This window comes from Bison bison, unplaced genomic scaffold (assembly GCF_000754665.1).
Source record: "Bison bison bison isolate TAMUID 2011002044 unplaced genomic scaffold, Bison_UMD1.0 scf7180017864063, whole genome shotgun sequence".
NCBI classification, from domain to species: Eukaryota; Metazoa; Chordata; class Mammalia; order Artiodactyla; family Bovidae; genus Bison; species Bison bison.
In genome coordinates this window covers 9,761,189-9,787,391 of record NW_011494635.1, presented here as the reverse complement: position 1 = coordinate 9,787,391, position 26,203 = coordinate 9,761,189, and the positions used below count along the sequence as shown (strand labels likewise).

General features: G+C 37.9%; 2 protein-coding genes across 4 annotated transcripts in view; one reads left to right on the top strand and one right to left on the bottom strand.

The window, feature by feature from the left end:
* Window positions 1–3,754, top strand: part of LRRN4 (leucine rich repeat neuronal 4) — an 18,755-nt gene extending 15,001 nt beyond the window's left edge. The window contains exon 6 of the mRNA XM_010836621.1: window positions 1–3,754. This exon is cut by the window's left edge and continues 1 nt beyond it. Coding sequence (XP_010834923.1) covers window positions 1–399 — 399 coding nt within the window. The 3' untranslated portion in view covers window positions 400–3,754.
* CRLS1 (cardiolipin synthase 1) overlaps window positions 3,645–26,203 on the bottom strand; it is a 22,908-nt gene continuing 349 nt past the window's right edge. Inside the window, exons 1-7 of one of the 3 annotated variants that reach the window (XM_010836455.1) lie at window positions 25,866–25,980; window positions 23,266–23,403; window positions 18,649–18,778; window positions 9,271–9,356; window positions 8,211–8,279; window positions 6,540–6,631; window positions 3,645–4,636 (exon numbers count right to left, since the gene is read on the bottom strand). In XM_010836455.1, coding sequence (XP_010834757.1) covers window positions 4,549–4,636; window positions 6,540–6,631; window positions 8,211–8,279; window positions 9,271–9,356; window positions 18,649–18,778; window positions 23,266–23,376 — 576 coding nt within the window. In that variant the 5' untranslated portion in view covers window positions 23,377–23,403; window positions 25,866–25,980 and the 3' untranslated portion in view covers window positions 3,645–4,548. Of the gene's footprint in view, window positions 4,637–6,539; window positions 6,632–8,210; window positions 8,280–9,270; window positions 9,357–18,648; window positions 18,779–23,265; window positions 23,413–25,865; window positions 25,981–26,203 lie in introns of those variants that run through there. The other 2 variants (XM_010836454.1, XM_010836452.1) reach the window with 2 other exon arrangements.

Here is a 26,203-nt window from a genome sequence, read left to right as displayed (position 1 = left end):
GTGGTGCGCGCCTACCAAATCCGCTACGCACCAGAGGGCTGGCCAGGGAACCAGTCGGTGGTGGGGGACGTATGTGCCACAGCGCGCCAGCACGCCCTGCATGGGCTGTTACCGGCCACCGCCTACCGGGTGTGCGTCCTGGCGGCCAACGGCGCGGGGCTGAGCCAGCGCGGGGCGTGCGCCGCCTTCACCACCGGGCGCAGCCCGGTGTTCATCACAGCGGGGCTGGGCTCCGCTGGCGGCCTGCTGCTAGTCAGTACAGCGCTGCTGGCCACCGGTCTCTGCCGCCGGGGCCGGACCCCACGCACCCCGCCCTGCCACACGCAGCTGCTGGCCTACCGCAACCCCGCCTTCGGCCCTGTGCCCGAAGCCCCGCTCTCACAGGAAGCGGTTCACTGAGCGTCCACCGCCAGTGTGGAGGAGGCGGTCCTGGGGTCTGGAAAGACCCCTCTGCCTATTGCTTCCTCGAGGCTTGCACTCCTTGGGCACATGTGGCACTGGCCGAGCTGGGATCCTCAGCCCCGGGAACCTCTTGCCTTCCCTTCTTGCTGCTTCTCTGTTCCCAGAAAAGTTACGGGTCACCTTGCTGGGCACCCTGTGTTGGTTTTTCCGCAGCCGGTGTCCCTCAGCACCCGATAGAATAGAATTGTGTCAGCCGCTATTGTCCTGTTGGAAGCGACATCTTCAAGTCATTTCAGTAAAGTTCCCTCAGGGTCAAGCTCTGGCTAAGGTTCTCCAGCTAAGAGATCGACTCCAGCGGATTCTCTCCCCAACTCCCTGTTCCACACACCCTGACCGCCCCCCTCCCCCTGGACCCCTGCCAGTGGATTCTTAACCTGAGAACCAGTTATGGTCCCTGAAGCCTTCTGTTCATTTCAGGGTATGGCAGCAGGTGTACTTCTAGCTTTAAACTGCAGTCTTCCCAGAACATCTGTGAAACACAGGCAGGGGGAAGGCTGTCTTTTCAAACTTGGTTAGTGCATTTCACTTAAGACCAGGTGGGTAGAGAAACCATGAACTTTTTGAAGGAAGCATGTTCAAGAACTTTTCTGAGAGAAAAAATGAACAAAAGGAAACCCTCAAGGCTCTAGCTAAACGCCAAAGCACTTCTCTGCTCAAATTGCATCAAACTTTCTCTTATTTTACTTCTATACAAACTTAGGAAGGAAAGTGATTTTATTAAATTAAAATGGGGTCATAGTTCTAGATTTTAGTTTTCTACCTTATCATTTATGTAAGTTTCCTGTGGCAGCCGTAACAGACTACCACAAACTTGGTTGCTTCAAACAACTTAAGTTTATTCTCTTACAGGTTAGGCCAGAAGTCCATAGTCAAGGTATCAACAAGGTTGGTTTCTTCTGGAGACTAAGGGAAAACTGTTCCATTCCTCCCCTCTACCCTGGTGGGTGCGGGGAGGGGGGGTCAAGTAGCCAGCAATACTTGGGTTCCTGAGCTTGCAGGTTCCTTATCCATGCGTCCTTGTCTTCTGACAGTGTCTAAATCCTGCCCCCCTCCTTTTTTTCCATTATCTTTTCTCCAGTCTTGAGATATAACTGATGTATAACATTAAGGTGTACCATGCAATGATTTGAGACTCCTATGTATTATTGAGAGATAATTATAATGAGGTTAGTGAATACATCTGCCACTTCATAGTTATCTTTGTGTACATGTGCAATAAGAACTTTTAAGATCTTAGCTACTTTCCAATATACAGTATGATTAACTGTAGTCATCATGAACTTTGTTATTCCATTTGACCACCTTCACCCATTCCCCATCCCACCTCCCACCACTAGGAACCAACAATCTAATTCTTGAATTGGTTTTGTTAGATTTTGCATGAGATCATGATGAATTTGTCTTTGTCTTATTTCAGTTAGTATAATGCCCTCAGGATCCATCCATTTTGTTCCAAATTGCAGGACTTCCCTCTTTTTCTGGTTGAATAATATTCCATTATATATATATATATTTTCTTTATCCACTCATCCGTTGACATTTAGGTTATTTCCATGTCTTGATTACTGTAAATAACACTACAATGAACATGGGGAGTGAAGGTATCTTGAGATAATGATCTTATTTCCTTTGGATATGTACCCAGAAGTCAAATTTCCCTCTTCTTGTAAGAACACTAGGCATTGGCTTAAGGCCCACCCAAATCCAGCACGACCATCCTAATTTTGATTACATATGCAAAGACCCTATACCCCAATAAAGTCACTTTCACAGGTACTGGGGGTTAGAACCTGAAAAATATCTTTCTGAGGCACAGTTCAACCCAAAACAGCATTTACTTCTAAGAAAAAAAAATTAAATTTGATTCTCATGGTACCTTTTGTTTCTACAACATGCTGCAGCACAGAAACCATGCTGCAGAAATTAAGCATATCCAAGTTTATCGGGATAATGGAATTGTACTACATATTTCTAGATGTTTGAAGTTCTGAAAAAGCTTCCCAAAATTCTAAGGTGGGTCCCTAGTTTTATCACATATGTAGCCAAGAAAAATGGACTGATTTAAAAGATCTACCAGCTCCAAATTTAAAACTGCAAGGCAAAAGCCCAAAATGTGACTAATATAAAAGCCCTCAGGCATGTAATTAAATTATCCCAGTGCCTTTTTAAGTTTAATATCAAGATTGAATCTGTTATGTAGAGGCACCAAAATGAATGTCATGCTTGGAGTCTGTATGCATGACTCAAATATATCTAATACAATTCCAGTGTTTTATAAGCCAGCAGAATTTATTTTATAGCAATTCAGTATCCAAAAACCTACAGGTTCGGGGTTGGGGAGTATATTAAGAAGAATCAGATTAAGACTTGACTACTAAAGAGACTACGGATCCAACTATAAGTCACTCCAAATAGTACCAACGCTAGAGCACAAGTGAGCATAACAAAAAACAAAATTCTAATTTCCCCCCTACTTTATTTCAAGTTCTCCCTTTTAAAAACATACTCATGTGCTCATACTTTGCTAGTACTGAGACATGTTCAATGTGCCTCTTGGGTAGTCCAGCAATCTGACTTCCACTTCTCACTGCCACCCAGGCCATTAGGAGACATTAAAGGAGGTTCCAGAAGGGGAGAATGACTAGCTTCACACAGCCCTTCTCTCACCCACTTCCACTGGAGTCCATAGCAGTGTCCGTGGCTGCAGGCTTCTGTACTTTTCAAGCCAGGGGTGACTCAGCAGCTAATCTGGGAACAAGGAAGCCAGGACCAGCAGACAACAAAGGACACACTGATCCAACGATGCCACAACTGAGAGGCATGGATTCTGCTTGTAACTCCTTATAATTTTTAACACAGGTTAACAGGCTACATTTAGATAACCTCACGGTATGAGGCTATATTACACTTGGGTTAGAACCTAGGACAATGAGCAACAACGGGCCTCCACTCTGAAGGGGAAGCAGCCAGCACTAGCCACACGTCTTCCTCTCCTTGTACCTTCCATTCTCTTAAACATAACAGTGTAGTGAGAAAAGGACTTTGAAGTCAGATGATCCGAAATCAATTATTTTTATAACATAAGTGCAAGTGACACAGCTAAATGGACTTTATGAATCATAAAACTTCCACAACAGCAGATGACCATAGGATGCTATACAAACAACCCAAGTTGAGGGTCATTTTTTTCCCAGCTCTTTTATTCCTTTAACATCTTAACAAAAAACATCTTAACATTCCTCAAGTTTAAAAAAAAAAAAACTTTGAAAAATATACAGTTTCATATTATTTACATAAGATACAAGTACAGGTCCCAGTATCATATAAACATATGTTAGAAATATAGTAGGAAGGTACGATATAACTCACTGTCTCCTGAATGGCTAGGGGAACAGACATGTTTGCATTTTCCAACTACCTTTGTCGCTTATTATCCTGATGCAAGGCACCTGAGAGGTTGGAAGACTTCTGAATGTGAACTTCAATAGCTTCTATTTTGATCTTATTGATTTCAAAACTGACTACATTTTAAATCTCTTTACAAGTTTACTTTACCCAAAACTAAGCTACCTTTATAGTCATTATCCTAAATAATCAAATATTAATCACACGTACTGTTAATACGTACACAGATCTAAGTCAAACATACAACTGTGCAGCTAAGTTATACATGATTTTATATTTAACCCCAGGACACTCCCTAGTGCTCTGTGAGCAATCCAAATTTATTAAAGTGCCAACTCTTCAGTTGCCATGCTCTCAACTGGCTTTTTGAATGTATTCTTTTAAATGGCTTAAAAAAAAAGACTGACAATAATCAGAATAATTGTTACTTATAAATTAAGAAACCTAAGATAAAAAATCCTAAATTATAGTTTTATTTGTATTTAAAAATATGTTGGAAATTCTGCATATGCCCATGATCAAGCTTATTGTCAATGCACATTACTTAAAATTTTGATGACATGGTTTGTTCTGACAAGTCCTCCTTCAAGCTGAACCAAAATAAGGGAACTCCTGTAGACTCCCACTGGCCCTGCCATTGTTGATGTGTGCTGCTTCCTTGTTGACGATAATGATGACTTTTCATCTGCCTTTTATCACCTGGACAGTTTTCCGGCCATAATGATAATAACTGTAAGCTGATGCAGCTGTGGTAAAAGCTGTAAAACACCTTTTATGGAAGAAAAGAAAATTTAGTTTAAATGGTAACTATAAATATACATAAAGAATATACATAATATATACTAAAGAATACATTTAAAAGAGTTGTTTAAAAGTAAAAAAGGCTGTTAGTATAATTTTTTTTAACAAGAATCTAAATATATCGCTTTTCCTTAAGACTTCATTTGAATCAATAATGTCAAACAATTAATCTAGTTAATGAATCTGAAAAAAATAATAATAGCAATTGTCATTTTTACCCAGACATTTTTGTATGATAGGTAGTTTTATTTTCACAGCCTTACCTTACAGAGGAAACACTGCCCCAGAGAGCTTGCTCAGGGCCACAGAACTATGAGTCTGGCCTGGTTCCAACTCTAGAGCCCTCGTGCTCCTCCCACTGTTCCATGCTGCTTAGAGTATTAGTATTAGAAGCTATTTCTTGCAGATTTGGGGAATTCTAATAATCTGAGTCATTTTAAATACAATTCAGCTTTCTTTACTTAAAATTAATAGAAATTAATCAGATTCTCTTTGAAATGACACGTATGATGCTCATGGCTCGCTGACTGTATGCAGCTTTCTGCACACATGAGCTTCTGCTTCTGCCAGGTGAGGTGCAGGCTCATCAAGACCATTTTTGTTTGACCCCAAACCTGTTTATGCCAGTTTAATATCCTAAATTCACACATAAATTTAATGAAATATACATGTAGGACGAGTTGCTATTTCTGGGAATTAAGCTAGAAGCCTTGGAAAGGCAAGGCAATCTGCTAAACACTACTGCTGAAGTAAGTAGACAATATGGGCTTCCTTGGTGGCTCAGTGTAAAGAATCTGCCTACCAATGCAGGAGACACAGGTTTGATCCCTGGGTCAGGAAGATCCCCTGCAAAGGAAATGGCAACCCACTCTAGTACTCTTGCCTGGGAAATCCCATGGACAGAAGGACCCTAGCAGACTACTACAGTCCACGGGGTGGCAAAGGAGTTCAATGCAGCTTAGTAACTGAACAACAAGTAGACAATATAATTGCTAAAATACTGGAGAAAATAATAAAAATCTACAAAGTTTCTATACTCTGCTTCATAAATGTCTTACATTCTTATATCATTTTAAAAGAAAAGAAAATGAAAATCAGAGTTTATATTATGGATGCAGTTTTTTGCAAGAAAGAAAAAATATCCTACTGATAAGCCTATAATCAAAGAAAATGAGTTGGGCTTATACCAGAAGATATAGGATGAATGAGTGTACAATTTATATTTTAGCAAATAAAATGTCCAGCATGTGTATCATTTTTAAAGCTTCTTAGCTTAGCTGACTTTAGTTAACCATTTTCTGGCTCAGACTGCATCAAGCAATGCTTTAATTAAACTTTAGTATTGGTGTGATGTACGTGGACTCAAAGTATGAATCTGACACATTTTCAAGGCTACACATAATCTTAACAAAATAAAATTCAAACTCCTTTCTCCAAGTTTCTTCCCCACTCTGCCCCATTCATTAGGCTGGGTGCACTTCCTTTTACCCACTCTCCTATACATCTGAGTTTGCTCAGGGTCTGTCCTTCACCAGAAAGGTTTCCCATCAGTCTCTTTTCATCTAGACTTCATGGCTCAAATGCCACTCCTCCCTGAAGTTTTTCCTCTTCTTCCTACTTGGAATGTATTTTTCTCCTCAAAAACCCCAACATAGTATCTCTCATCCCTTATAACTTGCATGAAAGCCCCTATAACTTCTACATCCTATAATTGATAGTAAGCTTCTTAAACATGGTATCAATCAAAAAATATAGCCCCTATAGCTTTTCCCAGTGTTTAATAAACATGATTAAGGACAAAGTAATTCTAGGATTGTCACAATAAGCCATTTAGTTGACGTCCTCAGAAAGTACTTCTAAGTTAAGCTTACCATAGGATCTGAAGGTAAATGCTGTCAGCATAATTGAAAACTGGAGCTGCCAAAGAAGCTGCCACCAAGATTAACTGGACTGCTGTGTTCACCTTTAAAAAAAGAAGTCACAAAAAACAGTGCCAACCCAGTCGTGTTTCAAGCTTACAAGAGAAAGGCATAACCCATCACAGTATAACACAACAGACTCTCAGCATGCCTGATATTGTAACATCTCTGCCAAAAAAGCTGGCATTCACACAAATGGCTGAACTTCACTAACTGGCTCATCTGTCTGCATAGCTACCCTTTGCAAAAGGTGGGGAAGGGCAACTATCAGAAAACACCATTATCTTGAATTTTCATAGCAATTCAGTAATACTGTAAAGTTCTTTGCCTTTTTCTTAGTTACCCATTAAAACAGACCTGAGAATATGGAAATAGTGAGGCTATTCTTCACAGGTGAAAAGGTAAAGAGTTAAGTGACTTGCCTACAGTCTAGCAGGTTACAGATCAAAACTGAGAACCCAGATTTCCCGGCACTTCATTTAATGCTCCTCTCACTAACATTAGGTTAGATATGCAAGTTAGAAAGTTGAAATGCATTCATCTCCATGAGAGGCTCTCAGGAGGAAATGAGTAGGTTTCCCTACCCTAAAAGACAGTATGGTGGAGAAAAGGAAGACGACAAAACCACTGGAGATTTTCTCTACTCATCTAGATGAGCATTCTGGGAAAGTAGGTGATATGTTGAAGGAAGCACCAATGTTCTCTTATCCATTCTGCAGCTAGATTATAAGGATTCCACTCCGTTTTTAAAAAGAAGTAATAAAAATTGTCTGAAGAACTTCTTGCAAGACCAAGGAGTTGAGGCATTTGTTCCTAGCACCTCTTTAAGCCACTTTCCATATGGTGCTATACTCCAATTACTGTACTTGATACATATATAAGTCACAGAAATAAATAAATAGGTAAATAAACAAATAACCAACCAACCAATCCATACTTGTAGGTAAAAATTAACCCCAGGGAGTCTCTGGTTTAAGAGTAATCATCCTTTTGTCCCAAAGATGATTGGCATTATTAACCTGTTAAACCTCTGTCACAAGGGATGGAGCAAAATAATTAGAGCAAACTTATGTGCCTCAATAGGCATTAACAGTTTCCTCTCTGTGTGCAAAGACTAGCATGCAATTATTGTCCTGAAAAGGGCTCAGGACAACAGATGGATAACTAAGAGCAGGAGTTGTTTATTAGTGAATAAAACTTTCTCCTATCTTTTTCCATGTAACTGCATGGATATTGCACCTGAAAGAGACCTTATTATATGATGTTTCCACTACAGGGAGGGGTGGGTAATGAAAGCAGAAAGAAATCTTCATACTCTCTTTGTGTCTCAATCAATATGCAATTATGCTTCTACTTTCTCCACCTCCCCTAAGTGATGGCCCTAATACTTCATTCAGAGACTTAAATTCTTAGACCACCAGACCACTAACACAAAACACACATGTATACTAGAGCTCCAGAGAGCCTGGAGGACAAAAGAACAGGGTTGGTGACTCCACTCTATCCACTATGGTCAATGCATTAAAATCTATCTTATTTTCAGCCGCTCCAGACTGAGGTTTATAGTCATTATAATAATCCACAAGGGAATAATAACTTAAAAGGATGTTGTGTGTCTCTTACCTTACTGATGAAGGTTGGTTTTAACCTAGCAGTGGCATAACAAGGATTGAAATACTTAGAAAGTGTTCGCTGGCAGAGGACAAAAAAAAAAAGGATAAACTTTATTCAATTTATTAAGTTTAAAATAAATATTTTGCTATTATTAATATGTGTAACAGTTACTGAGTGTATACCACATGCCTGGCTATATGCTAGATCTATCATAAAGTCAGGCTGATGACATCTTTTTACTAAACAAATTTCCCTCATCATTATTTTTCCTTTATAGGCTAAAAATCAAAATGAATAAAATGTTGACATTTTCACTGGACTGGGAATCAAAAGATGAGACTGTTACGCTCATGTAGTGATTATTAGCTAAGTTATACTTATCTGCTCAAATATTTGTAGAACCAATGAACAAAAGTGCAAACAAATTATCCTATGCTCATAAAACTATAATTTTTAAAAACCAGTTCTAGAGAATCCGTAGTAGAAGCTAAGTTACATAGGAAAGGGTGCTTAGTCATACAAAACACTCTTAAGAAGGGACTTCCCTGGTGGTCCAGTGGCTGAGACTCTGAGTTCCCAATGCAAGGGGCTGGGGTTCAACCCCTGGTCAGGGAACTAGATCCCACATGCCACAACTAACAGAGCCCACAAGCTGCAATGAAGATTGAAGATCCTGCATACCACACTAAGAGGCAGCACAACCAAATAAATATTAAAAAACAAAAAACCTTCCTAACAGAGTCTTCTGCAACTAGCCCTTCTAGGGACAGGGCTAGTTGGCCTGAGCTTTATGGGCTATCAAAACAATTTTAACTTAAAATAAAAACATGCTTTTAAAAAATGGATTATTCACATGTTCACTGAACAGTTACTATAATGGTGATTCAAAAGCAACATGGCAGTCTGTTTTCTTTAAATTCCTAGTAAATGGATTAAACACATAATTGTCATAAATTATTCCCATAAAATCCCATAAAACTCCCATGAAAATCAGTACACAATAGTGTTTTTTTCCTTTTGCCTTAAGTTACAAACACTACTAAAAAACATTTTTTTGAAACAAACTCACCGGTGTTGGAAGAGTTCGATATCTGACATAAAAAACAGCAGCAATCAACATTACATCTCTTGAAATTATCATATAAGTAAGTGGAACTGAAAATCAAATATAAGATAATTTTGATTGGAATTCTGAAAATTATTTAGACATTACACGTAACATAAAGCCTTACCATAAATTGGTGTCACCTAAGTAAAAATTTTATAATAAACATTTATTGATGCCTGTCTAGGGTCCTTACCATGAACCAGTAATTTTTATATTCTTCTTTTACCTGCCTTCAAAACAAGGCGACAGACAGACTATGTTTTTCAGTTGTAGTTATCAGTGTCAGCTCTACTCAGGCACCACTATTTCCTCTTTACTTCTCTGCTTTATAAGTTTGGGGAAAAGATAACCTCACTATAATTACATGGAATGAGATTGTAAAGAGGTTGGAAAAGATGTCAGGACTCAAGCCATTCTGACTTTCAAGAACTGACTGCTTGCTTCTGTAGTCTAGATTATTTTATGAATAGCAAATTTTGCTACATGTACCACTTGTGGAGAAACAATATCTTCAATTTTGCCTGGCCAGTTCCTAGCCAAGCAATTTCCATTTTTCTTTCTGCTTATTCAGTCAATGAATTCTAACTAAACATGAACTCAATTTGTTGATAGTTTTCTCACTATTCCTAAGATCCTACAGGATGGCCCCAGAGCCAGAAGGACATTTTAAGTGGACACCCAAGGAACTCCTGCTCCCTTGTTCAGTGAGAATGGGAGGGCAGAGGTCTTGTTTCACTGAACATCCTCCCACATCGAAGGAAGTTTTAACCATGACTATAAATCACATTTTATTAGAAATATTTTTTAAAGGAAAAAATCTTGAGGCTAACACTCAGTTCAAATTGTTTCAGTTACTAAAATAAAAGGATCATGCATAGCCCTTCCATAATACCTTCAAACAGCTTTTCTTGAATTACTTTTAAGGCTATCCTTATGGTCTGCTCCAATTTTGACATTCTATTGGTTCAGCAACTTAAGAACAATTTCACTAATTAATTACAGATTTAAAACTTAAATCTCTGCTGGTTGTGGCTGTTATATACATATAAGTGTTGATCTACGGTGTAGTACTTCATGACAAGATGATTCCAAAGGGAAATGCTTATCCACTCAAATCACGGCATTTAGAGCATAAAAAAGACTCCACTGTATGAGCCAAATAACAAAACAATCCAGTCATGATTTTTAGCAGGATTTCTGTGCCTATAAACCCAACTTTTCTATATAGCAATAATCAGCTGCAAAATCAAATAACAATCAGAGTTTAAAATGCAGCAAACTCATGCAAATTATATATAGTAAATACAACATTAGAGGAAAATAAACATCTGTTATTGCAGTTCATCACCACAGGTGGAAAAGAATATAAATAAGAGGTTTCTACAGAAGAACAGATGAGGTGATTCAATATACTGCAAAGCAGTGGGTTCTAGTTCTCTTAACTACCAAAATTACCATTTATTGAGCATCTGGCACAATCTAAGCATTATATACATATTATGTCATTTAATTTACATATCATCTCCATGAAATGTGAACCATCATTATCCCCATTTTACCAATAGGAAAACAAGCCTCAGGCAGATTATATATCCTGGCCAAGGTCACCAGTTAGTCAGTGGTACTGCAAAATGCATCTCTGGACTCAGTTCACCATCTGTCAATCTGTCTGATAGAGGAAAGGACTGTTTAAAAAATCAAGTGTTCCCCAAACTAACTATTCATCACAGAATCACCTCATAAAAGTTTTGTAAAAGCATAGATGAAAGCTCCCTGGGGGTTCACAGTGCAGCCAGACTAGGACCCGGGCTGCAAGGCCTCTGCCAACTGACAGCCTGTATACTGTACATACAGGCTCTTAACTTGCATTCGAGGGGCAGTTTTTGCCCAGTTCCCTGGTTTTTGAATCTCCTAACTGCTCCTGCCTTCTCTCTCAGCCTTCCCTTGCCTTTTCTTCTGGGGCTAAAGCAGCTTCCCTTTGCCTATTAGAGTACGACAGTGTGCTGGTGGAGGTGTAAAACGTGTTAGGGAATGCTCCAAGGTTTTCTTCTCTATTTGCTAATTCTCTCTGAAATACAGTTTCCGCAACAAGGAAGGACATCATGGGCAAATTTTATTAGTGTTAAAGGGGAAATAAAATCAAGTCACTTTTACACATAAAGTGATCACTATCACTAGCATACACTGTTGCACTGAAAATTTAACACACAGTCACACTCATTTGTTTATGTATTTTCTATGGCTGTTCTCACACTACAATAGCAGACTTGAGTAGCTGCAACAAAGACCAGATGACCCACAAAACTGGAAGTATTTATTTACTATCTGGCCTTGACTGAAAAAGTCTGCCAACATTTGTTCTACATGCTAACCTCTAAATCAGGACCTCCACAACCTCTAAGGAGCAGACAGAGAGCTCCTATCTACAGAACAGACTTACAAGTACTGAAAATGCAGGGCCATGTCTGGTCCCTCCCTGTCTGTTCACCCCAGAGGGAACGATACCACTCCATGAATTCCACCAACGCTCAGAGAGCACCCAGTTAACATTTTACAGAGTGAGGAGCCAAGGATCACTAGGCATTTTAACAGTCTCCGTTACAAGAGAGAGACCAAAACAAACAGGAAAAAAGAAAGAGTGTACACACATACACACACACACATAAACAGAAGATATCCTGAAATGATGATATGCACCTATGATATAAGAAAAAGACTTTAAAAATGTCAATAAAGGGATAAATTACAAAGTTGAGGAAATCTCCCAGTAAGAGAATAAAAGAGAGTTTCCAATAAGAAGAGAATCTGGAGAGAAATGTGTAGAACTTAAGGATAAGCTTTCAGACTGAAGAGGCCTTCTCATTACCCAGCACAATGGAAGACAAACTCTAGAACATAAACTATTGTAAACTCTCAGGCCAACAAGGTTAAAAAAAGATTCTCAGGTTCAGCCTCCGTTAATACCTGAGTAGGTAATAATTCTCCTGCTAACACAATTAAAGACCATTTTTTAAAAAACTTGAAAGTGAAAAGCTTATAAGATGCTAAGAAAGTATCACAATGAGAACTTGGGAAAATAAGCCTAGGCACTCAGAGCCACTGTCCATGACCCTAGAGAAGTAAGCAACAAAGCCGAATAAAACAAAGGGGTTTTGGCAGCCTTATGTGACGGCGGAACCGTAGTCAAAGCCCAGAGTCCTCAGGTTGGGCAGTGACAAACCACTTCCTAGCTTTAAGCTAGGATCTGAACAAATATTCCCACAGGGTTGAGAGAAGAGCTGGCCCTAAGTAAACTAAACCTTAAAAGAATGTTTTATCTGGCCATCTAGGTAGTCCCCAGAGAAGGCAATGGCACCCTACTCCAGTACTTTTGCCTGGAAAATCCCATGGACGGAGGAGCCTGGTGGGCTGCAGTCCATGGGGTTGCTAGAGTCGGACACGACTGAGCAACTTCACTTTCACTTTTCCCTTTCATGCATTGGAGAAGGAAATGGCAACCCACTCCAGTGTTCTTGCCTGGAGAATCCCAAGGACAGGGAAGCCTGGTGGGCCTCCGTCTATGGCGTCGCACAGAGTCGGACACGACTGAAGCGACTTAGCAGCAGCAGCAGGTAGTCCCAGACTATCAGCATTCCTAGGCACCTGGCAGAACTGAACGCAAAATCTCTTCCAAAGAGTGATGCCATCATCCTATACATCAAAATATTTCTCCAAATTCTTATAAAATATTAATACAGTGTTTAACAGTTTAAAAATACCAAAGACATAGATACCATGAGTAAAAATCAATAGAAACAGACACATGAAAGAGACCCTCAAAAGATATTATAAAACTAAAGCTTACTATGTTCAGAGGGCTATATATAAAAATTAAAGGAATATACATGAAAATTTCAGCAGGAAACTGAAAACTATAAAAGATGATTTGCTAAGTTTGAAGAAGAATAAAATAGAAATTCTATAACAAAAAAATACAATAGAAGATTTAAATGAATTTGGCTCAGCTGACGAGAGAAGCAGTGAAATGAGAGAGTGTGCTTCAGCTTCATTAGTAATCACCTAGAATGGAGTTCAGAAAGATAAAATGAGCAGGTAACATGCAGAAAAGAGGCTAAGACACAAAGGATACAGTGAGATCTAACACAGATATACTGCAGTCCCAAAAGGAGAAAAACAGGCAATACCTGAAGATTGTGGCTCAGAATTTTTTATAACTGATTAAAGATATCAATCTATATATTAAAAAGCCCAACAAATCACAAGCAGGATAAATAAAAAAGAAAAATCACACCAAATACTATGAAAAACCAAAGAGAAAGAAGAAATCTTAAAAACAGCCAGAGTAAAAAAATACCTTGGAAAATGAAATGAGTTAACAGTTGATTTCTTATTACCAATAATAGAAATGAGTAGACAATTGCATGGTATTCTTGTGGGGAAAGTAAGATCCCACATGCCATGGAGCAGCTAAGCCCACATGCCACAACTACTGAGCCCATACGCCAGAACTAGAGTCCATGTGCTGCAACATAAGACCCTGCATGACGCAACTAACATGACACAGCCAAATAAATAAATATTCAAACTTTACATAGACAAAAGTAGAACAGAACATGCGGCTCAAATAAAACACAAAGTAAAATGGAAGACTGCTACACAAATAGCAGTAATCATAGTAAATGGATTAAATGTTCCAGTTGAGAGAGAAAATATTTTTAGACTGGCTATATTAAAAACCTATTATATGTTATTTATAAGCAATACCTAAAATAGATGTAGACAAGTTGAAAGTGAAAGATTTATTTATCATGCAAACACTGGCCAGAGAGAAGCTAGTGTAGCTAAAGTAATATTCAAAAAAAAACAGACAAAAGCAAGAATCATTTCTAAAGATACAGAAGGTCACTTCAAAATAAAATGTTCAATTCACCAAGAAGACAACAATTTTACTTTATATGTACTTAACAGCATAACTTCAAGAGACACAAAGCAAAAATCGGAGCTAAAAAGTAATGGAAAACTAGACACAGCAGGAAACTTCACTCTCTCAGTAGTTGACAGAAAAGCAGACTAAATGTAAAAAATAAATCAGTAAAGAAATAAAAGTTTAAAAAAAAAAGAAATAAAAGTAATTTATTAGGACTAAAAATTTGACGAAATGGACACACATAGACCATCACACCCAATGATCACAGAATACAAATTCACTTGAAAAATGCCTAAAAATTTTGTTTATAAAATTTGACTGTATACTGGACTGAACGGCTGAAAAATCACAGAGCACGTTCTCTGAATACAGGTAATTATGCCCAAAATTAGTAACAAAAAAAAACTGTTAGAAAATCCCACAAATTGAGAAATAAATTTTTATTAACTCCACAGGCCAAAGAAAAATCATAATAGAAATAGATTACTCTGAATTCAGATAATGATAAGAACACAAATACCAACATATGAGAAATACTGAAAAGGAAAATGCAAAATGCCTTAAAGGCAAACATTAAAAAAGTAAAGCTGAGAGAATTCCCTGGTAGTCCAGTGGTTAGCATTCCATGCTTCCACTTAGGGGGCACAGGTTCGATCCCTAATCAGAGAACAAAGATCCCACCAGCCACAAAAAAAGGAATGAGTTAAACATTCATCTACAGCTGTACTGTTCAATACAATAGCTACCAGCTACATATATAAACCACTTGAAATATGGCTAGTCTGAACTGAGATGCTGTAAGTGCAAACTGCACACTGGCTTTTGAAGATGGCTTTTGAAGACAGAGTATCAAAATAAACAAAAATCTCATTAATGATTTTTATTGATTATACAAAGAAATGACTATTTTTGATCTAGTGGATTGAATAAAATGTTATTAAGGGAGGTAGCACAGGCAGCAATGCATGCTCAGAACATGCTGTCTCCACTGCAGCAGGAGAACAATCTCACACACACACATTTCACCTGTTTCCCTTCACTATGAATAGAACTACTAAAAAAATTTAAATTAAATCTATGGTTCCCATTACATCTCTACAAGACAGGACTGATCTAAAGGATTTAGAAAAGAACATCGGAGAAAAGCCAAAGGATGACACAGAAATAAAAGAACAAGATTTAATGAAATAGTAAACATATCAGAGAAGTTTGACAAAGCTCAAAGTTGGTTCTTTGTAAAGAGTCACAAAACTGACAAACCTCTGGCAAGACAAGTCAAAGAAAAAAAGGACAAATAACTAATAATTAAGATGAAAGGGGGGACACTACAGACCCTACAGACATCAAAAAGTTAATGCGGGTAACTTTAACTTACAAATAGCTTATGGTAATTTTTTTTAATGTGGCCGAAATGAATCAAGTTCCTAGAAAAACATCGTAACTCACAAAACAGACAAAAGATGAACCAGCAAAAACTGAACATATATATATTTTTTAAAGTGAATTATTTTAAAACGTTTTCCCAAAGAAAACTCCAGGAATCAATGGCTTCAACAAGTTCTACCAACATTCAAAGGAATAATTGAAATCTCACACAAAACATGTCCAAAGAATGGGGGGTTGGGGAGGAAGTACACTCCCTAAAATTCATTTTATGAGATTAGTATAAAACTTGATATTAAAACCTAACAAGGGCATTTTTAGAAAAGAATTTTAAGCCAATTTTGTGAATCTAGATGTGAACTGACAAAATATTAGTAGTAAACCAAATACAGCAATATCTTCAAAATATATCATGATCAAGTTGGATTTATAACAGGAATGTCATCAGGTTTAATTTAGAAAATCAATAATGTAATTCACCATACATTAAGCTTAAAGGGAAAAAATATAACTACCATAATACATGAAGAAAAAGAAATTTCATAAAATTAAATATCCAACATAAAAAAACTTCTGAACAAACTCCCTGTAGAAGTGAACTTTATCCTTACAAAGGGGTTCTACAAAACTCGACAGGAAATGTCATATTTAATACTGAAATATTGAAATCTTTCCTTCTGACATGGAAAATAAGACACAGACACCACTCTTAGTCAACACTGCACTGTGTACTATAGTGAGGCAAAATTTTAAAAAGGTAAAAGTACTGATGAAGAAACACACTGTCATCAATTACAGACAATACATAATTGAGGATGCAGAAACTCCAAGAGAATATACATTTATATTATTAGAATAAGAGTTCAGCAAGTTTTGCTAGACACAAAAATCAATATTAGAAATGGATCTTATAAACAATAAGCAGCTATGACAAAATGAAATATTAACAGAGCTACATTTACAAAAGAATCAAGAATTATCAGTTACCTAGGAATAAATCTAATAATTATTTATTACTTCTCTAGAAATAACTAACATTTTGACATTTTAACAAATCTAAATAGAGTATATACAACAGGTTTGTGGACTGGAAGACGATATTATAAAAATGTCAATTCTCCCAAATAAATCTGTAAAATCAATGTATCCCAATAAAATCCCAACAAGTTTTTCTGGGAAACCTGAAAGTTGATTCTAAATCCACATACAAATGCCAAGAGGTAAGAATAACAAGATAGAAGAACTTGTTCTATCGTATATCAAGGCTTTTAGCAAAGTAGTAGTTATTAGGGACAGTCCCGATACAAAGATAGACAAATCAATGGGGAATAAACTAGACAACCCAGAAATGGACTCATGTATATATACACATGGTTTTTTAATAAAAGTGCTGGGATGGATAATTGAGTGTCCAAAGAAGCAGTTAGAAAATTAATCTCTAAGACAGAGAATTTTTTAAAACCATCAACTAAGAATAATGTTTTTTAAAAAAATCTTAAAAGCTTTCTAATACAAAACATAATCACATATAAAGGAAAAGGCATCAGAATGGCATGAGACTTCTCAACAGCAAGATGGAATGTGGAAACCTATAGAACAAGGTCTTCAAAATTCTGAGTGAAAACAATCTGCAACTGAAAATTATGCCCCTTTTGAATCTCAATCAAGTATGGAGGGTAGAATGAAGACATTTTAGACAACTGTAGAATAAAGACACAGTACACCTCTAAAACCTTGCTGCCATGCTGCATCCGAGCACAGGAAACAACTGGAGATTACACTCCACATGGAAGCCATGGGAAAAACAGACCCAACACAGAAGACAGAAAATGCAAGTGCCCAGAATGATAATGAGTGATAATGAAGGCTTGAAAAGCAACCTACACCAATTATATCAACATTATCCATAATGCTAAAACCTAGAAACAATCTCTATGTTCAACAGGAAAATACCTGGCTAACCTCTGTGTAAAACAATACAACAAAATACAAAGTAACTCTGAAAAAGCTTTAGGGGAAGCATGAAAATACACACACCACACAATAATCTTAATTATGAATGTTAACAGAATGGTCCTTAGGATCTTTTTCCCGACAAATTATCTATATTATGTACAGCATACTCCTGCCCGTTCAATACCCCCAACCATATACACACCATAATCATGACTTTCAGAGAAGCACAAAAACAGTAGTTTAATTCATTTTTAAATTTGGTTATGCGGATTTAAAAGCCTAAAGATAGAGGAGAAAAAGAATCTCTAGATTGAGAAGAATGCCCTAGACTGAAACACCACTACACTTCTTCCTATCAAATGTCAGTAACAGCATGGTACTGAAGGAGCAAGTGGCAGTTTCTTTGTTTTCAATCCTATTTCTAACTCAGAAATAAACAGTTTAATCTGCACCAAAGGATAAAAACTGAGAAACACAGCTGAAGTAGAAAATGGACAACCCAAAAAACAGTACAAAATACAAGAGATCATAAACTTTTGTTACAAACAGTATTCAGACAGTATACAAACTACACGATAATTGAAATTGCATAATAGTGTCTAAGTAATAATAATAACAAAGTGAAATTTTATAGACATCTCTAGGCCTTCAGAGCTCTCATTTATTAAACTGTACTTAGTAAATAAGACGACTTAGGAAAACTTTAAATTGCTTTTAAAAAGCTACGCACTAAGAAAATATAATAGTTTCAAAAGATTCCAGGATAATGTAAATTAGCACTGTGAAATATGTGTTCAATTTTAATTTTAAACAATTTTACTAAGAAAACAGATTCTACTAGTGTATACAAAGTTATAAATTTGAAAGTAAAACAAACAGCTTGGCAAGAAAAACCGTTCAATAGTTTAAAATTAGGGAAACAAAAAAATAAAATAAAATTAGGGAAACACTTTAAAGTTGAAAAACATATTTTTGGAACAAAAATTATTTGTCTCTCAATCAAGAGAAATCCTAAGCTGACTAATGTCACCCTTCCCTGTACTATTTAAAAGCACACACAACGGCGCTCTTACCTGGAATAAGATCTGCATAGGTCAAGCTAATATATAAGATACTGATAAGTATTTTATCAGCAAGTGGATCAAGAGCACTTCCCAAAGCTGATTTTTGACTGGCCCAGTTTCGAGCAATAAATCCATCCAACTGAAAATAGAAGTTTTTTTTAATAAATGTCATAATGGGTACAGAGTAGATATCTTGAAGATTAAAAAGGTACCAGAATAACTATACTTTCATAAAATGTAGATAAAACCTCTTCTGTTTCATACTCCCAAACCTCCTGTTTTACTGGTATACATTTAACTTTTAAATTACCAATTGGTCAGAAAATAATTTTACTTTCCTACAGTACTTTTCTTTTTCAAGGCCTTCAGCTATTTCTCAATGTTTCCACAATGCCCCTCTGAGGGATGAACCCAGACACAAATTTAAAGATGTAAAGAACCCAAATAAAACTCAAAGAAAGCATGACGGACAGAGCACAGACTCGGTACCCCCTATTCTCAAATCCTCGGCTATTTCACTACCCCCAAATAGCTGCTTTTACTTGCAAGGGCTCCTCTTTAACGGCCAGATTTCCTAACTTCCATTCCTACCTACCTTTCTATAACAGTATCCAATTCTCTAAGTTTTAGCTGTTATTATTTTTATTTTAACTGTTATCATCAATATTGTTTGTCTAGTGCCGCTGTTAATTCCATGGCTGACTAGATTTGCATGACTTGTACCTGAATAAAATATTCAATCCTTTGCATTTGGCCTACTTAAAATTTGATTTTCACTACTCTTGGAAACAAATTATATTTTACAGCAGAGGTCATACTTGGTTTCCTGGGAGCCAAGAGGCCTGCAGGCTGGTTTTGTTTGAACTGCCCAGAGGTTTTCAAAGTATAAATTACTTGCCAATATTTAAATATTCAAAGTCTTACCTCAAAAAATCCACATCTCCAAGCTCACTTGAGGAATGGGAAGAAAATTGACTGAAATCAAGTACTGCCTATTTTCATTAAACAACGTAGATATTTTCTGATTTTCCAAGTCCCTACCTGGCTTTTATTCATTTTATTTAACTTCAAGCTTCAACAAATGTTTGAATTTTCTAGTCCTATTTCCAAGGAAAAAGATCAAATTACTTTAGACACAATTTAACATGGTACATTTTAAAGGATAAGTCCTCCATATCTCAAGTATTCCAATAACTTAGAGACAGCTGTCATACAGGATAATGGTTAAGAACTTAGTCTTCACAGCAGAATGTAAGTGGTGGTTCAAGCACTCGCTCTCCTGCTCACTTAACTATGTAACTCTGGGCACAACATTTGGCCTAAGCCAAAACTGAGGCTTAGGCCTTTCCTTTCCTTTCCTTACTTCCTGTAAGAGAGAGATAATGCTACCCACTTCAAAGGATAGGTTGTTTCAGTACATAACATGATTAAAATCTGTGTAGCACTCAGCACTCAGTAAATCCTCAAAAACATCAGTTATCAGCTATTACTACCTCAACTGAAAAAAATCTATTTTCTTAAGTATACTAGAGGTAACACTAACAGAAAGTGCCTAGACCTGGGGGTTAGGGCCTCGGCAGATTCAGGTGCCAGTTCAGTTTCTGTTCTCAATCTCCCATTTTTTCACTGTAATCTTCTCACTCTCATTGCTCCTCTACCCACACTGGATTCCAAGGTCATCAACACCACTTTTTCTTTGTAAATCTCTATAACTCCCTATTCCACTCTCTCTCAATACTACTTAAATACATCTATCATGTACTCTAAGCCGACACCCAAACAGCTGAACACTGAAAAACACCTAAATGAGCTGATGAGTCTCACTTTTACATGACTACAAATCTCCTGTGGGCACTCGATACAGCCTGGTAAACCTACACCTCCTTACTATGTTTACCTTCTCTTTTCAGCCTGCTCTTACCACAAACTGATTCTGTCCCTCCCAAAGCCTCTCTCTAGCTCATGATCATGTCCGTATTTCCTCGAAAAGTAAAAGCAGATTGCCAGCACTCCCTCATATTCCCACCTCTGAATCCCACCACCCACCACTATCTAGGCACATTTATCTCTATTATCCTGATCCCTGACCCCAGGTCCTCTATACCTTCTGTGAGTTTCCCCCACCTCCCAAGCATCAATCTCTCTCTTCCTACTCAGTCATTTAATTAATTAGTTAATTAACAACAAAAATTTCCCCAATATATATTTCTTTATAAACTACCCTTCCTTGACTTTATTCCCCTGTGAAGTAAAACTTCCTCAAAGTGACATCTATTGCCATCACTACCTCACATATGCTCACCAACTCACTCTGACTGCCCCATCCTCTAGAGATGGTACTCATAAAGGTCACAAACCTATCCTCAACACAACTGAAGCACGTTCTTAATATCCAGGACAACTTACTGCTCGATTTGCTTCCTTTCTAACTAGTTTTTCCTTTTCAGTGTCCTTTACCAGCTCCTTCTCCATTTCTCTACTTACTGCTCTTCTCTCTGACCCATTCTCTTCTTTTACCACAGCTTAGATGATTTTATCCAGGCTTGACCATCTACATAATAACTCTTAAATCTGTCTCTAACCATGACTTCCTCCAACTTCAAACTACTGTATTCAAATACCCAATTGTTACCTCCACCTGAACAGGCATAACAACTCTTTTCCCACAAACTCTGTCCTACTCTGAATGTTAACCATCATAGAAAATGTAAACCTCCATGCATCTACTTGTTGAAAAGAAAAAAGTAACTGCCTAGCACTCATATTTAATTCCTTTCTTTCATCCCACATATCCAATCCATTAACCTATCAATTCTATCTTCAAACCATACTCTCAACCCACTACCCTAGATTATTGTATGCCCTCTAACCAGCTTCTCTGTTTCTACTCTTGCATTCCTATAATTCCCTTCCCATACATAACAGAAATCAGGCTTTGTCATTCCCCTGCTTAAACCCTCCATGAGTCTAACCATCTGCCCAGTGGCCATTCTAGAGGCATCAAAACCTCCATGGAGTATAAGTGTAAAACCATGCCAGTTAACTTAAGATTTCTACACACATTATCTTCTATATTTAGAAAAATGTAAATGAGGCCTCTTCCACTTAATGAACATTTCAATCTCATGTGGCAACTAAAGAAAACATACAAACCAAAAAAAAAAAAAAAAAAGCAAATTCAGGAACCGGAAAAGATCTTGTCTATTACAAAAAAAAAAAAAAAAAAAAAATCCATTGTCAGTATAATGGTCTTTGACAGACCTGGAGACCATTTTAATAAGTAGAGGCCTTCACATTTCAGAGATAAAAATAGGGACAAACCAAGAGTTTGTGTGAATGGGGAGAAATTGTGACAAACAGGAGCTAAATTCTGGAAAAAGAGGAGGTAGCCATTTTGAGAGACTGTATTTGATGCACATTTGGAAATGTCATATAACAATGCAAACACCCTCCTTTGTTTATCCTGCAAAACCTTCAGCTAATTCCATACTGCTCAACAGGTGGAATTTTGTTTCTATGAATCTCAAAGGGAATAGCTGATGTTACAAAGGAAGATGTTATACAAACTGCATTAACAGAAAATAAGTTTCTCTTTATTCTCACTAAATACTGAGCATAACTTTTCAAACATACATCAGTTTAAAGAGGCACCAAATTACTATTGCTTGTCTGGGTGCTTACTTGGATCTCAGACCAGCCTTGTACAAGAATATATAATATATATACACAACATCTGTTTCTACATGCTTTTGTCCTGATTTAAAATTTTTCCTCTACCATTTCCCCACTTCCTTCAATTTTGTTTTTGCAGAACACATAGTTTTATAAGCTATTTCAATTTTTTATGCAACAGGTGGCTGATAAATACAAATAACGTCATACATGACAATGACTGGCCAGTCCACAAGAGCTTATATATAACACATAGAGCAGCTTTCTGTTATTAAAATTATTTTCCAAGCTCTAACTTGAAATAACCTGAATTAATCTTTCCCTCCCTCTAAGCTGACACAGTGGTGTCAAAGTATTCTCTTCTCCTCTGTCCATCTACCGGGAGAGTAGAAGGAAGGAAGGATGCCTAATGCCCACCTAGGGCAGGGTCTTCTGGAAGATAGTCAGAGGGGTATGGAACAGGAATCAAGGACCAAACCTGTGGGGTGCCTATGGCCTCCTGCCAGCATAAACCTGAGCAGAGATCTGGCCTCTACAAGCTCCCGGTCACAACAGCTGGCCCACTACTTCCCTCTCCATCAGTAAAACCAACTGTTGTTGCAGATCAGATACTTCTCTCTACTACATAAGCAGAAAAAAACAGTCTCAGCTTCTCTCCTTTATTTATATCCCTAAAGCAAGTAGTTGGCCCTTTGAGAATTTCTAAGGCTTCTTTCTTTCTTGAAGAAGTTCTCCAATGCCTCCCTACAACCTCTACTTCCTTCCTTAGATAATACGGAGAATAACAGAGTCCCACACAGATGCTAATGACAAGCCTTTATAAAAGTACTAGGTGAAATGCATCTTTGAGGATTTTCTTCCAAGGAAAAGCAAACTGAGGCTGCATTATTTCAGTGTAGTGGAGACTGGGATTTAGAAGGGGAGCAGAACAAGAGGAGTACCTTTACAACTTACCAAGTCAGTTAGCCCAGCTAAAGCAAAAACTCCTAATGCAATATTAAAATCTTCTTCAATAATCAAATAGCCCAAAACTGGGGCCAAGCCAATCCTCGTCATTGACAACATATTTGGGATTGTCCAGGGGTTTTCATACTGAAACATAAAGACAACAAAATTTAAATACTATAAATTCATACTTTAAATAACTATATACACTGGAAAATACACTCCAGCAACTTATAGGTATGTCATGTACCCAAACACAGACTGAAGTACTGACTATATAGATTTTCTTACTAGAGAGAAGGAATAAAAATATCATATAAGTCAAGATTGTAATGCACGACTTCACAATTAGAATTCAACACTAAAAACATACTGCTTTTAAAAATGAAACTTCAACACTGCAAATCAACTATATTCAATAAAATTGTTTTAAAAAGAATTACTTTCCCTTTATACAAAATAAAAAATTTTTAGAAGTGAAACTTCAGGAAAATCTTATACTTCAAGGAGATAAACAGTCTAGAAAGTGTCAGAAAAAAGCCAAATTATCGACCATGGGCATTCTGGCTAAAAAACATTTATTGCAAATAACCTCTCCTCACTCTTCTATACATACCCATCAAAAGAATGCTAAATGCCATACACAGCGTTTGGAGATACGAATGAAGAAGGGTTAAAACCATCTAACTCCATAACGTCATCACTAAACTGGAGAATTGCTGGAAGAAAATGGAACAAGGAATAGTGTCTGAAATCCTTGGGAAATCTGTTCAAAATAGCCACAGCAATGTTAAGATCCCCAACCAGAAGCTGAGGGCTTTCACAGCTTCCCTATGGGAGCTTTATGATTCCTTGAAACTTCATTGGGAGGCAAGGTGTCTGAAGTTGGCACCAACAAAAGGGCACCACGGCAGCTGCTCTGAAGAACATTCCTTCCTTGCCAAAACAAAATCTGTTTCACGAAAGGGTCCTTCAACTTTCAAGAACTAAGACACATGGCACAAAACTGGGTACAGAAATAACACAGAGAAAATGTCATTTTCCAAAGGTTAGTTTCGCCACTGAGTCAAGACTGCCAGTTCTATCTCATGGGACTATCTCCTCACAAGATAACCATATTTAACCTCATTCTCAACCAGTAAGCAATTTGTCTGAATCTTAATCTTTTAGAAAAGTAACAGCATCCACCTCTAAAGGCCTCTTTTAAAATACCTTGAACCATTCTGTAAGAAAAGGCAATCCTCTAAAGATACTAAGCTTGTGTTTATAAACAGAACCAGGCAAGAAATGTTCACCTCAGCCTGGAAGGATAATGGGGTTTGGGGAGTCAGGGAGCAGAATACTGTCACTAAAGCTACAGAAAAATTCAAATTTTCTGGGAAACAATCAGCACTACAGACCTCTATTGGAGGACCTTTTATTGAAGGTAAACCACAATATTAATTAAATGGACTCATTCTTGGAACATTCCAAATTCAAGTTCAAAGGTCCAAGTGTTCAGAGTCCAGAAAAAAAAGATAAGTCTGTTGACCATACTGCAGTACAGATAAATCAAACACTGATCCAATATAACCGCAACTCACTGAGGAGGGAAGGGGAGGGTACAGTTCGTGACTGAGAAAAGGGAAACACAAAGCAAAAGGTCAGAATACAGATGGCCAAAATTCATAACAGAGATGCCCATGGGACAAAATTAAAGACAGGGGCAAACAACCACATCATTTCATTTGGTGAATTAATAAACCAGACTGAATGGTCCTGGACCAATGAAAAGGATTCTTTTTAGCTCCACACAAAATATTTCAGTTAAAATACCTCATTAATTTCTAATTATTAAATTTGTAAACGTTTCTAAACTAAAATTAAGAGAGCTAATCTCAGATTACCCAACCAGATAACCTGTGGCATACTCGACCAACTACTGCCGTTCTGGGAAGGACTTCAGCCAGGATATGGCAACCTCAAAGCATCCAGCATTCAAACCCCAACATGCTTTAGCTATTAATGGAGCTGAGACCCCTGCCAGGATGTGGCCAACCCAACCCATGCTGTACAACTGATGAAAGCGGCACAGGGGCCCACTGAAGACATAACAATTGAAGATGTAATAATTGCATGAGTCTTGCTACATGACATCAAAAGCTCTCCCACACTCATGCTCTGATGTCTTCTCTTTGGTCAGTATTTCAACAGGTGAGCAGACAAATATTTTCCTCCTTTACCTCAGAAAGTCTTAATCTTTTTCTATAATTAGAGGTTAAAAGATCTTTCAATTACGATCTAAATTAGTTACCCTTCATCCTATACAATGTTTAAAGTTACCAAAGGTCAAACGGTAGTTAACCAAACCTGCACAAGCAAACAGAAAGGCCTGTATATATTTCTGAAGACGCTCAGAGACTTGCCTTAAACATAGGGGATTCGCTTCATAAAATTTAAAACGGGCTTTTAAAAAGATAAGTGAAGGCTATTTTTACCAATGCAACATCCAGAGGCGCGTCCAGCTACAGGTGAGGATAGAGGGGGAGGAGAGGATTCTAACTTCACCACCGAGACGCAAAGAGGATCAGGCTGGTACCGCTGATATTCGTCCCGACCGAATGACCTACCCGTAACTTCTCTTGAGGGAACGGTTTAAAAGTTCTGAAATGGAAGCATCGGACCTGACCAGCCAGGGCACGTTATTCGTGTCCGGGACCGAACCCGCCGGAGCCGTCGCCTCTCCGTCTCCTCCTTGGTACGTACCAGGTTGGAGGCGCTCGTCGGGCCCCACTGGCCACGTCGGGCCTCAACAGCAGCGTCCTCTCCGGTCGCGGGCCCGGGGGTTGCCTTCTCCGCGCCCGAGCAGTGGGCTCGCGGGCTAGCCCCAGGCAGCCGCAAGCCGAGCGCAGCCGGGCGCAGCCACCAGCGCTCAGCCAGGAAACCCAGGCAGCCGGGCGCGGGCGGC